Source organism: Camelus ferus, chromosome 3 (genome assembly GCF_009834535.1).
Source record: "Camelus ferus isolate YT-003-E chromosome 3, BCGSAC_Cfer_1.0, whole genome shotgun sequence".
Classification (NCBI taxonomy): domain Eukaryota; kingdom Metazoa; phylum Chordata; class Mammalia; order Artiodactyla; family Camelidae; genus Camelus; species Camelus ferus.
In genome coordinates, this window is record NC_045698.1 from 98,986,598 (window position 1) to 99,001,759 (window position 15,162).

The 15,162-nt window shown below is 55.9% G+C and overlaps 2 protein-coding genes across 6 annotated transcripts; one reads left to right on the forward strand and one right to left on the reverse strand.

Moving 5' to 3' along the window:
- The first annotated feature begins 73 nt into the window (after window positions 1-73).
- Window positions 74-4,018, forward strand: RELL2 (RELT like 2). 3 transcript variants are annotated; one of them, XM_032476987.1, is made up of 9 exons: window positions 74-867; window positions 1,051-1,186; window positions 1,440-1,529; window positions 1,928-1,993; window positions 2,089-2,155; window positions 2,607-2,792; window positions 3,049-3,478; window positions 3,595-3,628; window positions 3,877-4,018. In XM_032476987.1, exons 1-8 carry the CDS (start codon window positions 760-762, stop codon window positions 3,625-3,627), a joined length of 1,116 nt encoding a protein of 371 aa, XP_032332878.1. In that variant the 5' UTR covers window positions 74-759; the 3' UTR covers window position 3,628; window positions 3,877-4,018. The 3 variants fall into 3 exon arrangements, with proteins under 3 accessions (XP_032332878.1, XP_032332877.1, XP_032332879.1); XM_032476986.1 differs by having other exon boundaries at window positions 75-860; window positions 1,051-1,208; XM_032476988.1 differs by having other exon boundaries at window positions 75-892; window positions 1,051-1,529.
- FCHSD1 (FCH and double SH3 domains 1) lies at window positions 3,743-13,806 on the reverse strand. 3 transcript variants are annotated; one of them, XM_014558933.2, is made up of 20 exons: window positions 13,682-13,805; window positions 13,351-13,448; window positions 12,725-12,770; window positions 12,257-12,324; window positions 11,773-11,908; window positions 11,550-11,686; window positions 11,378-11,441; window positions 10,425-10,553; window positions 9,869-9,991; window positions 9,587-9,682; window positions 9,026-9,151; window positions 8,519-8,623; window positions 8,192-8,353; window positions 7,445-7,573; window positions 7,284-7,367; window positions 7,000-7,117; window positions 6,657-6,877; window positions 5,806-5,893; window positions 4,935-4,990; window positions 3,743-4,796 (listed from the first exon to the last, which is right to left on the reverse strand). In XM_014558933.2, the coding sequence occupies exons 1-20, from the start codon at window positions 13,700-13,702 to the stop codon at window positions 4,731-4,733; spliced, it is 2,073 nt and encodes a 690-aa protein (XP_014414419.1). In that variant the 5' UTR covers window positions 13,703-13,805; the 3' UTR covers window positions 3,743-4,730. The 3 variants fall into 3 exon arrangements, with proteins under 3 accessions (XP_014414419.1, XP_014414418.1, XP_014414421.2); XM_014558932.2 differs by having other exon boundaries at window positions 11,773-11,929; XM_014558935.2 differs by lacking the exons at window positions 3,743-4,796; window positions 4,935-4,990 and having other exon boundaries at window positions 5,883-6,018; window positions 11,773-11,929; window positions 13,682-13,806.
- Window positions 13,807-15,162: the final 1,356 nt, after the last annotated feature.

Consider the following 15,162-nt stretch of genomic DNA (forward strand, 5'->3'; position numbering starts at 1 on the left):
CCACGCCCAGACCACGCCTCCCCGCGGAGGTCCGCCCTCGCCTGGCTCCGTTCGCCCTTCTAGGTTCTGGGACGTGAACGTCTGGGCTTGGGAGGAGTACAGTAGCATCGGCCCTAGGAAGCGAGGTCCATTTTCTTCCAGGCGGGGGTCAAAGCCCCGGGAAGCCGAGCCATCCTCTCCAGCCACCTGTCCCAAACGGAGCGCAGGCCGTGGTCACCTCTCTAGAAGGCTACAGAGAACCGGCCACGCTGACCTTCTCGGGTGCAGAAAGCCCGCTTCCCGGCCCGCTGGGAAGATTCCCGGCTATTCACCCGGTCGGGGAATCCGAGGGCAGGAGCCAAGCCAGGCGTGCCCGATAGACCAGTGGAGAGCACTCTCGCCTAACTGCCTGTCCTCCTCACCCGGACCCAGACTCCGCGCCGCACACTCCCCCGGGGGGAGGAGAGGCGGCGCAGTCACGCGCGCACCACACTTGCGCTCACGGTCGCGCAAGGCTCTCGCTCTCCGCCCCGCACACCTGCGCTCCGCCCCCTGGTCCTGGGCTGGAGACAGTCTAAGGCTTTTGGAAACCCAGGGCGTCTGCGGCGGCGCCCCCATCTCCTTCCCTTCCCAGGGCTGGAGTTGTCAGAGCCTGTCGCCGGCCCATCCAGCCCACATCCCTCTCCATCCTTCCCTCCCCTCGCCTGCCGCGGCACGGGTTATCTGCAGCCGCAGCCCGAGCCCTTGAGGCGGCGAAGGGGGAGGGGAAGGAAGCAAGGGATGAGCACCGGGAGGGCGTCCGGGGCTTTGAGCCTGACTAGGACACCCCTGGAACCCGAACCAGAGCCAGAGCCGGAGCCGGAGCCAGAACCAAACCACCGGTACCGGGTGGGCCAGGTGGTCAGGATGGGAGGTACCGAAAAGCGGGAGGGGGTGTGTGTGCGAAAGTACAGGCAGGGGAGGGGGCTGCGGAGGCCTGGCTCAGGCCGGCGCAGAGGAGGTGCGGATGCTGACTCAGGCACGATCCTTGCGCCGGCCGCCTGAGAATTCCGTCCCAGTCTCGCTCTGCAGTGTCCTTGGGAGGGCCGGAAGCGCAGGACAAGCTGGAAAGGGGAACGCTCTGGGCGTCGGGGAAGCGGGACCAGGGTCGTGGAAGAGGGCTTGCGCATCGGCCGTCTGGCACCCTTGGCCCGGACCAGCACCCCCGGCACGGACAGCTCCTTGGTTGGGTAGGGGGTGGGGCCCGACCTCGGAGTCTTGCCCCTTTCGGATCCTGAGGACCGCATTCCTATCCCTCCCCCCATCCCTAGCTGCGGCCCCCTAACTCCAGGAGGCGCCCTGGCCCGCGCTCGCCCCCCAGGGCCTCATGTCGCAACCACAGCCTGACCTGGAGCCGCCCCAACATGGGCTTTACATGCTCTTCCTGCTTGTGCTGGTCTTCTTTCTTATGGGCCTTGTAGGCTTCATGATCTGCCACGTGCTCAAGAAGAAGGGCTACCGCTGCCGCACGTCCAGAGGCTCCGAGCCTGACGACGCCCAGCTCCAGCCCCGTGAGTGAACAGCTTAAAACCTGGTTCAGTCACCTTTCTCCCTTACCCACTTACCCTTCCTCCGAACACCTCTTAGTGGCCAACAGACCCAGGCCAAATCCCGACCAAGCTTTCAGGAGGCCTAGTGATGCTTTCTTGAGTTAGCAAGGGAAGTGCCACCACCCTGAAGGCAGGGCTAGAGAAAGCAGCATGGGTGGGAAGGGCCCATTGATAGTAGTCTTGGATTCCCATTGATTTCCCCAACTTTTCAGCCCTGGCCCTTGAAATGCTAATGTACAGCATGATGGCAAGTTGGTAAAGGGGTAGGTTTTGAGCAGTAAGCCACAGAAGCCACCAGGTAATATACCCCCAAAGCTGACTCATTTCCCACTTCCTTGCCAACCTCTTTCATCCTTCAGCTGAGGACGATGACATGAATGAGGACACAGTAGAGAGGATTGTTCGCTGCATCATCCAAAATGAAGGTGGGTGTAGGCTGGCCCCTGGTTCCCCACCTCCTCAACTTCCTCTTGCCCTGGCCTCCACCTTCACTGACTCCCTCTTTTCCTTCTCCCCTCAGCCAATGCTGAGGCCTTGAAGGAGATGCTGGGGGACAGTGAAGGAGAAGGGACAGTGCAGCTGTCCAGGTGAGCTAGAAACAAGGGTCAGCATGGTTTAGCTTGCCTTGGAGAGTACCCTCTCCTCCAGCACATTCCTGTCCCAGTCTCCTTGCATGTTTGAGGTGAAGGGGGAAGAGTAAGGCTGGCTCATGTACAGGAAGAAGGAAATTGTGTAAAAATCCTGAGTCCTTCAAATCACATCTCTCCTCTGGATATCATCAAGCCTAATATTCACCCCTTGTGCCACTTGTCTGGGTTAAGCATTGCCCTCTTTTTAGCAAACAACCCTGGGAGGCAGAACACATGGTCACTAACATCTCCATATTGACTTTATTAGATAAAGACAAGAAAAGAATGTTGGGGCCTGGGGGAGGTGGGGCATATGGGGGTTTAGGGCACACGCTGAAAGAACAGGAGCAAATGGAACAGGAACAAAAATGGGAATGTCAGCCCTGCTCCCTTCCTCCCTACTGTCCAGCATGGATGCCACCTCCAGCCTGCAAGATGGAGCCCCCTCCCATCATCACACAGTGCACCTGGGCTCCTCAGCTCCTTGTATCCACTGCAGCCGCAACAAGAGACCCCCACTTGTCCGTCAGGGACGTTCCAAAGAAGGAAAGAGTCGCCCTCGGCCTGGGGAGACCACCGTATTCTCTGTGGGCAGGTGGGGATAGAGTACCCTGGGGAAAGGGAGGTTGAGATGGGGGCCCCAATGATCAGAGTGGGCCTGGCTCTTACTTCCCAGACTGTGAGCCCCAGCAGGAATCAGGCTGCACAATGTGCCCCACAATCTGAGGATGTCTCCCCTGCCCTAGGCTAGAGGGAAGCAGCCATCAAACCCAGGATATCCTTGATCAGAGGGAAGGGCCAAGCAGCCTCTGAGTTGTGATCCTAAGCCCCAGTGTTCCCTCCCCTCCCAGGTTCCGGGTGACACACATTGAGAAGCGCTATGGGCTGCATGAGCATCGTGATGGCTCCCCCACGGACAGAAGCTGGGGGTCTGGTGGGGGGCAGGACCCAGGGGGTGGTCAGGGGTTTGGGGGAGGGCAGCCCAGGGCAGGGATACCTGCCGTTGAGAGCCTGCCCCCAGAGAGGCCCCAGCCCCCAGAGAGGCGCCAGCCCCCAGAGAGGCCCCTGCCCCCAGAGAGGCCACAGCCCCCGGCCATCGCCAGCCCCCCAGTGCAGAATGGAGGACTCAGGGACAGCAGCCTAGGCCCTCGTGCACTTGAGGGGAACCCTGGAGCCTCTGCAGAGCCGATGTTGCGGGCTGGAGGGAGGGGCCCAAGCTCAGGGCCAGTCGGTCAAGAGGCAAATGGACAGCCCAGCAAGCCGGACATCTCAGATCACCAGGTATGAAGACATTGCCAGGGTTGCGGTGGGCTGAGTTCTTACTGCCCCTACTCTGGGGGGCACTGGTATCACGGATATGACCCATTCTCTCATTGTTGACCCCTCCTCTCTCTCAGATGTCTCTACCACAGGGAGCAGGGGGTGTGTGAGGTGAGTCTGCCTGGGCCCCAGATCAGATAATCTCCTCCTCCCACCCCACCCCTACTTTAAACTACCTAATAAGCCCATGGGCTCCCTGACCCCCAGGGTAAACTGCAGGCTTAGCCTTTGGTACAGATTCCTTGGTTTGGTGTGGGGGGGGGGGTGGACATGGGCTCCAGGGGCTAGGGAAGGCCTGGGGAAAAGAAGGGACACAACTTGAATAGGAAGCAACACTGTCACCCTTCCTCTCCCCCAAGCTTGCTTCTTCACTGCGCTAATGGACTACCAGCTGGCAGGGCCAGGGGGTGGGTAGGCACAAAGCCCCTCCTCTCCACTGGACAGCACTGCCCCCGAGCTGAGGGACCAGCCCTACTTCCACCTGGAGTTGCATGGTCTCAGGCTGGGGGACCTTGGGAGAAGTCCCCCCACCCCACTCTGGGCCCTTAGTCTCTTCGCCTTCCCCTGCCTGCCAGGAGGCCGCCTGACCTGCCTTCCCTCACTCCATATGCTAGAGCGTGGCGGCTGGGAGCAGGCCCCTGCCCTTGGTGGGCCCTTAAAGCAATAGCACCTTAGATCCCCTGCCCTCTTGGCACAAGAGACCCAGGCCCTGGCTTGGGCTTCGTGCCCTTTATTCACTGTCAATAAATCCGCTCAGACCATTACAACTGCTTGGCATACTGGCTTCAGCTCCTTCTGACAGGCCTGACCATGTCCCCACCCCCAACCCCAGTGGCTCTGGCATCTGGACTAGGGGTGGTTCACAGAACCAGGGTGGAGACACAGATGAGCCAGAGCCACTCAAGACTTTGGGGGACGAATTCCAGCCCCAGAGATTTCAAGAGATTCCACCACTCTAGAGATGGGGTGGTAGCAGAAGAGAAAGGAGGGTAGTTCCAGCCCTAGAGATGGCAGGAGGATGATGGGAAAAAAGGAGTGGGTTCCAGCCCCAGAAATGGGGGTAGGGGAAATTTCTACCCCTGAAGGTGAGAATGGAAATGGGGGAGATTCCAGCTTTTGGCTGTGTCGCTCCAGATCATTGGGAGGGGGAGGTCTCTGATAGCACGGAGATGGGGGCAGCAGCATCACTGGGGGACAGTGACTCCCCCTGGCTTCAGGTGAGGGGATCTGGGTGGCCAGGATCCGGGGCTTTAGCCGGTGGGGGAGGTGGTGGACGCATCTGTAGGGAACACACAGTCAGTGCTCCAGAGGCCTCCCTTGCGGTTATCCCTGTCCATTCCCTCCACCCTGCAGATAAAACAGGACAAGTTGGAATGACCCCTCTCCACACAATCTCCTCCAAGGGAGGGGCCCTTACCGGCCTGAGTCTAGGTGCCATCATGTCCAAGGGTCCAGGGCAGTCCAGGTCTTGATCTGGAAATAAGAATAAGTCAGTCTTCAAACTTTGTTTTGTTCACTACTGTATCTCCAGCACTTAGGATTTGCACCCTGTAAATATGTCAATAGTCACCAACCTGGGCCATAAAATCCATCAATCCATCCAATCTCAACATTTATTGAGCACCTGCTGTATAATCAGCCCTGCTCCAGGTACCAGAGAAGGAGAAGTGGAATTCACAGCACTCCCACCCCTATGGCTGCCAGGAACCCAATAATGAAATACCAGCAAATGCAATGAATGACTGAATGCTGAATCACTCAAAGTGAACTACGGGTGCTGGAGAAGGGGGGTTTCAGGGTCAGGCTGTGAAGAGAAGGAAAGCACTAGAAGGTCTGGACATCTCAAGGAGGAAAATGATGATGCAAACCAGATGTTTGCAGGACTTAAGAACACTAAGAGCAGACAATGTGTATTGCGAAAACACTGCGGGAGAGGCTAGCTAATTTTTAAAATAATAATAATGAGGAACCAGCTACTTCTTGCATGCTTGCCATGTGCCTGGCACAATGCTGGGTACTCTATAGACATCTTTTTAACTCTCACAGCTCAATGAGGGAGGAACCTTTCTCCTCCCTCTGTAAAGGCCCAGACAGGCTAAATCACACACTAGGAAGTCAAAGAGCAGAATTTGAACAGTGGGCTCTGCTCCAACACTCAAGATCTTCTCACCATCATGCTGCAGTGAGCCTGATGGAGCAGGTTCCTGAGGGCAGGCAGAGGGACCAGTGTAACCTAAAAGCCCCAGGCTTCTCTTACCCTCTCGGGGTCCCCAGTTCTTTCTACTCACCCCTGGGCAGGACAGGTACAGGGGAACCATCCAAGGCAGAGGTGGGTGCAGGAGGGGAGAAGCTGGGAGGAGAAGGGGATGGCAGCATCTGGTAATGAGGGGGCATAGAGTTATTCCTGGCATGTGGGAAGGTTTCGCCAGCTTTGCCTTCTATCACGTCTTCAGTTCCTGTCCCATCACTCCCCAATCCAGAGAGCGGCCAAATTCTTGTATCTGGATGGGGGTTGTAGGTAATATACATTTCAACAGCCAGTATCTCTTGACACTTACTATGTCCCAGGCATTTTGCTAGCACTTCACATGCACTAATTCATTCATTCCTCACCACCACCCCATGAGGTAGGAATTTTGATGATTCCTCTGTCAGAGGTGAGACTCAGGTTAAGCCATCTATCCACAATCACAGAGCTAGTTAGTGGCAAAGTCCTGGCTAGAACTCCTGACTCCTACTCCTATGCTCTTCTTGCAACAGTAGGTACCATATATCAAAGCACCTCCTCTAGGCCATTGTGCAAAGCGCTTTTCCTCCAGTATCTCTAATCATGACAGCCATCAGAAGGAGATATTATTATCCCCTTTTCACATGTGAAGAAACAAACTAGAGAGGTCAAATCACTGCCAAGGTAATACAATAGGGAACTGAACTCAGATCCAGCTCTAAAGTAGGACAACCAAACTCTTACGAAGACTGCCTTGATTTCCCTTTTCTCTGCACCAAAGGAGATGGGGAGGCCCAAGCCACTGCAGGAGGTAAACCTGGGGAGGGGTGGGGGTATTAAGATGAATATGGGGCCTCACTGGGGTGGGAGGGACAACCCAGAGCTGCCTGCCCAGGGAGAAGGAAGCCTCACCTGTTCAGGTTCTGAGAGTTCAGATGGGCCTGGGGGGCCAAGCAGCTCCTCCACCAGCAGGGAGGGGAAGACCCCAACATGGCCCCCAAATTCTCCCCTCCAGAAGCCATCATCCACTCCATCCTGGGCCCGGGGCAGCAGGCGGATGAGCGCCCCCTCGGGGAAGCTCAGCTCCTCTGCACTCTGTCCTGTGTAGCTGTACAGGGCACGGGCCAGGAACGCTGCAGAAGCCCAGGAGAAGTGGAGAGGGGAGAAGGTGGGCGGTAGTGCCTCGGGACCATGACACCCCAGGGCCACAACCCCTCAGGAATGCTTCTCCATACCCAGAATTTCCCTCTCTTACCTGTGGGCTCTGTCCCCAAGGGATTGTCGCTGTCATGGCCACTCTCGGGGAAGGAGAGGTCCGGGAAGTTGAGATACCGCTCAGGGACAAAGCCTACCTCACCGTGCTGGTTCCGAGCCTGCTCACCCAGCAACGTGAACAGAAAGCAGGCTTGCCTCAGCAGTCCACGGCCCCGGCCCTCCACTACTCAGTCTTCTCCTTTGCCTGGCTGGGTTTTTAGGGGCCACGGAGAAGTGCCTCCCACTGCCCCCTTGCCAAGGTCAGAGCCCCAGGTCCATACCCACCTTGACCCATTCATCGGCGTCTCCCTCCTCTATGACCTCTAGCCACTCGCCCTCTGTGATGGTCAGCTCATCCTCACGTCCTGCCTGGGCCCCACAAGGAAGGATTCAGGACTGGCTGTCCCCTATCCCTGCCTGTCTGAGGTCCCCACCCCCATTCACACCTGATAGCCAAACACCACATGCACAGGGCAGGGGAGGGGCCTGGTGGCCAAGGCTTGTGGGGCAGGCTCCTCAAAGAGCTCCCCAGTCTCCTCACATTCCTCAAAGTCAGAGAGCTCAGCATCCTCAGCCTGGAGGGGCAGAGAACAGACATCACTGTGAGGTCCACTCTCAAGCACCCACTGTACCTCCCACTCCTCCATCCTACCCTTAACATTGTGGATCCTCCTTCGAGGTAGTACCACCCATCCTGTTCACCATGTTTCACAGGCAGAAATCACCACAGAGCAGGGTAACACTAACAATAATCGCAGAGTTACAGTATTGAGCGCTTACTACCTACCAGGCACAGTGCAAAGTATCTTATGTATGTTGTCTCGTTGAATCTTAATAACCCAGAGTTATTTTGTGTAACTATTAATGTCATTTTACATCAGAGGAAACTGAGGCTCAGAAAGGTTAAGTCGCTTTCTAAGATCACACAGCTAGTAAGTGGAGTGGCTGGTACTCAAACTGCTCTGCTAGTCTGCTCTCAGAACCTTAGTTCATCCTATACGCACACTAAAAGTTCATCGAGAATTCTCTATGCTACAAACCATGCAAAGAATTATACTTGAGTGATTTCACTTAAGCCTCACAACAGCCCTTTGACTAAGGTACTATTGTGATTCCCATTTTATAAGGTCTGCTTTCCACTGGGGTGTCTGAACCTCCTGGGTGTGCATGGATAGGGAGTGGAGGGAGCTCACCGTGGGAGAGAGGTCCCTCTGGGACAGCCGGGCCTCGCTGAGCCGTCGCTCCTGCTCCACCTCGTCCTGGGCCTGGGTCATGGCTGGCTTCAGCCAGTGCTGCACATCCAGGCCAGCCCCCTGCAGCAGGGCCAGCCGGGCAGCCCCCTTCACCTGGCTCACCTGACACGGGGAGGAGGGATCAAACAAGGCGATGGCTGGGCATACATTTGGGAGGTGAATGGAGCCTCCCCAGGTATATCCCCACCATCAGATAAAGGTGTGAAGGAGCTTGTTGCCTGAGGAGGTGGGATCTCAGTGGCCCCAACCCCTAGGGCTGCACCTCACCTGTGCCCGCCGGATGCTCTCCCTCACTTCCTGCAGCCGCTCTTCAATGCCGGGAGCTTCTCGCTCCGGAGCCTGCTGCCGCCTCTGCTCCAGCCGCTGCAGCACCTGGGTGGAGGCGGAGGACAGAGGTGGGTGGAGGTACTATGGGGCACAACTTAGTAAGGACTGAGTAGGTGGCTAGTTGCTTTACATACATGATGTCATTTAATCTTCCCTGTGAGGTAGGTTCTATTATTAACCCCACTTTTATGAAGAGGAAACTGAGGTTCAGAGAGCTTAAGTCACTCCCTTACTCAGGGTTCCCTAACTAGGAAGCAACAGAGCAGGATTTGAGTCCAGGTGGGTCTAGCTCCAAAGGCTGTACTCTTAATTACTGTGCCCCAGTGTTGGCTTCAAATACCTTTCCCTCCCCTCCTGCCTGCAGCCCTGTGGCATCCCCAGTGACTCCAGGATTCCCGTCTCTCAGCTCTTCCTGCCCACCCACGACACCAGCACCCCCCACCTCACCCGATGCCCGTGGTTCTGGATCTTGTAGTCTCGGGCAGCGCGGCTTGTCCAGCGTTGAACTTCTTTCTCCAGGCCACTCTCCCCAGCCACGCCGCCTGCGCCTCCCTCCAGCTCCAGGACACACACCTGAGCGAATGGGGAGCTGGGCGGAGGACCTGATGCCGCTCTTTCCCTGCTCCCCTCCCCTCCAGTTCCCTCCTTATTTTCTTCTCTGTGTCCTCACCTCCAGAGTCAGGGACAAATAGGTGGGGACACAGACCTATGTCCACGGACACAGATGTGCATTCGTGTGACCACACAGACACAGAGAGTCCCAGAAATGGGACCCAGGTTGAGGGACACAGAAAGAATGAAGAAGATTGTGCAGTGAAGGGACAGAAAGGTGGAGTGAAGTATGTTAATCTATGTCCTGATGGGAGGGAGGTGAACTGGGGATCTGAACCCCTCTCTCCATGGTTTATTAGTCTCTAAGTTAATACCAGGACAAGGATAATGGGGGAGAGGCCAAAACCACAGTCCCCTTTACAACTGGCCTGGTTCCACTGAGCAAAGAGGTCTCACCTGATCATTCCCTGCTGGCTGAAACTGCTGAGGTGGGGTGGGGGAAAATACTCCGGGCTCCCGAAGAAAGAGCTCCAGATCCTGCTCCCAGCTTACCTGAGGGTTGGAAAAAAATCAAAGTCAGCCACTCACTGGTTCCTTCTCCAAGTCTGTCCCCAGCCCTTCCTGGAAGAAAGATGACAAGGTGAGAAGGAAAAGGTCAGGCATGCAGTGGGGTGGGCTGTACTGGGAGGGAAGGGAAAAGAGGGTCTCTGCGGAGCTCTGACAGGACACAGCCCTCACCTGGGAGGTTGCCTGCCCCCCGCGGCGCGCATGCTCCAGGGCCATCTCTGCAGCTTCCAGCTCAGTGCGGCTCAGTGAGGTCAGAGGGTCCCTCAAGTGCTCCAACAGCTCACCGACCAGGGCCTGGAAAGAACCCAAAATGCTGACACCACCCTTCCCCCAAGCAGGCTCTCTGTCCAGGTTTGGATGAGTGATGTGCATGAGGTATAGGAAATCGGGAAGAAATAAGATATTATTGCTTCTAATAATAGGCCCTCATGTGTGCTAGGCACTTAACAGTTTCAAAAGCATTTTCACATCCATTCTCTCCCTGGAGCCCCATTAGCCTTATGAAACAGGCAGAGCAGGGGTTATTCCTGATGAGGAAACGAGTTCAGAGGGGTTAAGTGTTTTGCACAACGTCATGCAGCCAGCTAGAAGCAGAGGCAGAACCAAGGTATGTCTCTTCTACCCATTCTAAGCAGGCTAGGTCCCTAGCCCCACCCAGCCCAATGGTGATGGGAAGCAGGAGAGGCCCTCCTCAATGAGAGGCAAGGGTATCTGGGTTGGGACTGGCCTTGAGCAGGGCTGGCAGTTCTTCCTGGTAGTAGTGGTCCAGGTGGGCATTGGTGGCCACCAAGTTGAGCAGGTACTCATTTCGGGCTGCTCTCAGCTGCTGGGAGTACTGGGCCGACTGGGCAGACAGCTAGGAGGGGAACAGAGGTGTCAACTGGGAGCCCTGGACCCTTGGGGTCTTCCCAAAGCCAACCCAGATGCAGAATGGATCCTCACATTATTGAGATGCCCGGCACTACACTACAAATTTTACATACAACAACTACTCAAATCCTCTAGTGGCATCTGCATACATTTAGAATAAAATCCCAACTGCTCCTTACCGTGGTCCACCAGGTCCAACAGGAGCTGTCCCCTGGCCCCTCTCTGACTCTTCCCACAGTATTCCAGCCATGCTGGCCTTCTCTTTGTGCCTCGAGCCTACAAAGTTACTCCCACCTCAGAGCCTTAGCACTCACTGTTGCCTCTCCCTGGAATGTTCTTCCCCTAGATCTTTGCGTGGCTGGCTCCTTCTTGACACTCATGCCACCTGTTCAGAGAGGCTTTCCCTCTAAATTACACTCCACTGTTACCCTTTATCATAACACCTTCTTCTCTTCTCATTTTATTTGATTCTTTTTTTGCTTATTTACTGCCTCCCCTAAGGAGGCTGTGAGGGCAGGAACTCTATTGGCAGTGTTCCCCCACTGTATCCTCAGTGTTTTGAGCAATGCCAAGTACACAGAAGTCCTCAATAAATGCATGTTAAAGGAATGAAAAAGAAAAGTACTATTTCCATTTTATAGATGAAGGAAATGAGGCTCCAGAGAGATCAAGTTTAACAAGATCACATACCATGGATGTAGGGAAGCCTGGATTCATCCCAGTCTCTCAGACTTAACCCCAGAGTTTCAAACCACAAGACTAACCTGCCCACCTCCCCCCTGCCCCCACCCATGCCCGCATCCTCTGAACCTTGGTGCTGAGTTTCTGGAGACTGGTCCGAGTGTGAAAGAGGCCATGGTCACTTCGGTTCAGCCTGTGCAGGCAAGGGAGAGGAGCAGAGGTCAGGCCCAGCCATGATGCCTTGGCTGCACACCCCCCAGCCTCTCCCCACCTCCTGCTTCCTAACTCCCCATGATGCCACCTGGCCTGGACATCAGCCGCCTTCTCCTGTGCCAAGGTCCACACGCGTTCCCGCTGCCCATACAGCTTCCGACTTCGGCTTAGCTCCCGGACAGACTGCAGCACCTCAGCCTGAGCCCTCTGGAGGTTCTCTGCTCCCTAGGGGCATGGACACACAAAGTCCTGATCCAGACCACCTCCAGCCCGGAGTCAGCCCTTCCTTTACACCATCCATTGAGCCATACCTTCCTAAGCACCTGCTCCTTGGCACTCCGCCCCGTGCCCCCTGCCAGGTCCCGGTAGCGGTCAGACGCCTGGAGCCGGGCTTGGCCCCCAGCCATGGTAGCATCCAGCAGGCATCTCCAGGCACCAAACACCATCCTGCCTCTCCCCAGAGAAGGTCTGTGTTGAGGAGGGGAGCACTCCAAAGCTTCATGAGACGACCCCCCCCCCCAACACCATGGGAGGCAGACTGCTTTCCCATCCCCCTCGTCTGGGAGCCCGTCAATCGATCAGCCCATTAGCTCAGCCACAAGGATCACTCATGCCCTCCACCCCCACCCACAGTGTCCTTGCTGGGTCAGCTGCTCTCCAGCTGCTGTGTCAGCTTTACCTGCAGCTCACGTGTCCTTCCCCCTTAATGTGCCCTCCCCAGAGGTTCCTGAGTTTGAGCTCCTCATCCCTTCTTGGCCTCCTGGTCTCACTCCTACCCCTGACAATGGGACCCACCTACTGTCCATTTCCCCGCTCCGGTGTCCTTCCCTCTTCAGGAATGGCCCAGCCAGTTTCTGGAGTGCCTGGTGAGAAAGTCATCACAGACCCAGTTCCCTTTCAAAGACTCCCCCAATTGGGAGACTACAGGATCAGAGTATAGTAATGACATTCACTGGACCCATATTATATGCCACTCACTTTGCTAAGTGCTTCACATGCATTAACTTATTCCACCCTTACAACAACCCCGCGTGAAGGAACAATTATTATTATTCCCATTTCACAGAGAAAGAAATTGAGGCCAAGAAAGTAACTTGTCCAAGGTCACACAGCTGCTAAGTAGCACAGCAGGGATTTGACACAAATCGGCCTAACTCTAGGCATTTGTTCTTGACCAGATCAGGGGTATGTGTGGAAGCACACTGCTGCTTGTGTAAAGGAGGCGAGAACAAAAGGGAAGGTCCAGAAGGAGGAGTCCCATACCTGCCCATACTCCCGCTCAATGGCTGCCCTCTGCTTGCTGTAGGATCTGTGGAGATTAAGTGGGTGGGGAGTTGTTACTATTTGGTCCTCTTCTCCCTACCTAGATCCTCTCCTCAGCCTGGGCAGGAGGGAGAGGGGAGCCAGGCCTAGAGTGTGACTACACCAGGAGGGACTGAGACTGAAGAGAGAAAGTCCTTGAGATCACCTCGGGAAGCCGCAGCACAGGACAACCTCACCTCATTGCTCAGAGCCTCAGCAGGATCCTCCCCACCCCTGGAGAACCATCTGTGGGCTTGGAGGTGAGAAATGATGGGAGCCTGGGTACAGGGTCCGTCAGGCTTCCAACAGGTCTGGAAGAGGGAGGGGGATTCTGCCCTAAGCTTGATTATAGGGGTGGAGGAAGTGGTGTGGAGTCAAGGGGTTTGAGGGAAGGTCCCTGTGTGTTGGGGTGAGCGGAAGGATAATTCCTATCCGGTATCTGGAGAGGGAGGCCTAGGGTGAAGGCTTTGAATGGGCAGGTTGTTGAGCTCTTCACCCCCGCCCGCTCCGACAGCTGTAGTATGTGGCGGAGAGGCTGAGCGTGAGGCAAGAGAAAGTGGGAGTACGCGGAGGGGGTCAGGGGCTACCTGATATCCTCCAGCAGATCTGCCTCCCTCTGCTGCCGGGTCTGAAGAATGCTCAGCTGCTCCAGGAAGCGAAGCTTCACCTCCTGGGCCGGCTTCACCTGTGGGGGTACGAGGAGAATGAAGACCTCTGGAGCTGGGACCTGAAAAACACTCCACGCAGGGAGCGGTGAAGGGGCGGGGCCAGCGAGGAGCGGGGCTGTTTCCTCGGTTACTTCTGGGTTGGCCCTTGACCTCTTCCCACTCCTCGTCCACCACCGCAGGTCTGGAGTCCCCTTGGTCCCCACCACTTCCCCCGGCCCGCCAGGAGTCCCTGTTCCCAGCCCAAGCTCACTTTTCGGGGCGGCGGCTGCATCTCCGCTCCGGCCCAGACAGCGACTCGACTCCGGAACTCGAGGAAGCCCCGCCCACATTTAAGCCCCGCCCCGGAGCTGGCCCGGCCCCGCCCTCGCCCCGCCCACGGCTACTAGCTGGGCGGCGAAGCGCGAGGGGGCCTCAGAGGAACTAAACCTCTGTTATTGTTGCGAACACCCCGGAAAGGGTCGGCGCCGCCGAGTAGACGCCGCGTCCGCTGGGCGGTAGGGGGAACCTCAGGTTTCTGTATCAAGACGCCTAGGTTCTATTTCTAGGGGAGCTGCTGACTCAGCCCGTAATTATTTCTAATCATTTATTTACATATGCAGATCTCCAGTTCTGGCGCAATGGGTGAAGGACGGCGAGGAACTCAGTCTGTGACCAGGGAAACTGAATCACTGGATGCCTGAGCGAAGATGCATCTGATGAGGGAAACAGGGCTGGTCCCAGACCTTTTCCCAATTCCCACGGAACTGGAAAAGCCAGAGTGAGAGAGGGTGAGAAAGACGCCTGGAGCCAGGAAGGAGCCAGTGCCAGAGGACAACTCAGGTACACACCAGGCAAATGGAAAAGAAACCAGCGAGTGAGTGTGAGCTGGGAGACGAGAGTAGGCGGCTGCAACCCACAAAGACTCGATCACCTCTGGGGTCTGCCCTTAAGGTTCTGCACCCCAGGACTTGCACTGCTTTCTGAGGATACGCACACCCTTTCCTCTTCCTCCTCACCCATCTGTGGCCCACATCTCCTCACCACATCCCTGACTTGGAAGAAGCAGTTATCTGTGGCGCCAAATTCTAGATTCACATTTCCAACAGCTCACTGACAACTACACTTATCTAAGTAAGTACCTCAAACTATTTTTTTTTGTTTTGTTTTAAATGGAGGTACTGGGGATTGAACCCAAGACCTACTACTGAGCTTTTTCCCTTCCCCCTGTACCTCAAACTTCTAAAATGGCTCCTTCAGTCTGATCCTTCCCCAGTCACCTCCCCCAGGTAATATACTAAATGACACCACTCTATCCAGGTAAGAAAGTCAGAAACCCAGAGTCAGTGTGCCCTTCCTCCTGCCCCCACATTCCATCCATCAACAGGTCCTATAGGTCCTACTTCTAAAAAAGATCTCCTACTGATCATCTTCTCTCAACTTCCAGAACCATCAGCCTGACCCAAGCCCCCTTTATCAGTCTCCTCGTCTGATATCTGGTCTCCTTGCTTCCAGTCTTCCCTGTATAACCCATGGTGCACAAAACAGCCAGAGTGATCGACCTTTTTTAAAAAAAGGAAATAAGGTCTCATCACTCTCTTCCTTAAAGCTCAATGCTTCAGTATAAAATCACGGCACACAAGGCTGTGCATCATGGGGCCCCTGCCGATCTTTCCCCCTTCAGCCCAACTCTTCTCCTGCTCCCTGCTCACTGTGCTCCAGCCACTCCAGCCTCCCTGCTCTTCCCCTAAAAGG

Bases quoted from the DNA above. Each gene is read 5' to 3' on its own strand.
- RELL2 (XM_032476986.1), top strand. From the start codon at position 760: ATGAGCACCGGGAGGGCGTCCGGGGCTTTGAGCCTGACTAGGACACCC. The intron at 1,530-1,927 runs GTGAGTGAACAG...TTCATCCTTCAG, and splicing joins CGACGCCCAGCTCCAGCCCC to CTGAGGACGATGACATGAAT. The intron at 2,793-3,048 runs GTGGGGATAGAG...CTCCCCTCCCAG, and splicing joins ACCGTATTCTCTGTGGGCAG to GTTCCGGGTGACACACATTG.
- FCHSD1 (XM_014558932.2), bottom strand. From the start codon at position 13,702: ATGCAGCCGCCGCCCCGAAAA. The intron at 9,992-10,424 runs GCCAGTCCCAAC...GGTTCTTTCCAG, and splicing joins AACTGCCAGCCCTGCTCAAG to GCCCTGGTCGGTGAGCTGTT. The intron at 9,683-9,868 runs GTGAGGGCTGTG...TCCAACCCTCAG, and splicing joins GGGGGCAGGCAACCTCCCAG to GTAAGCTGGGAGCAGGATCT.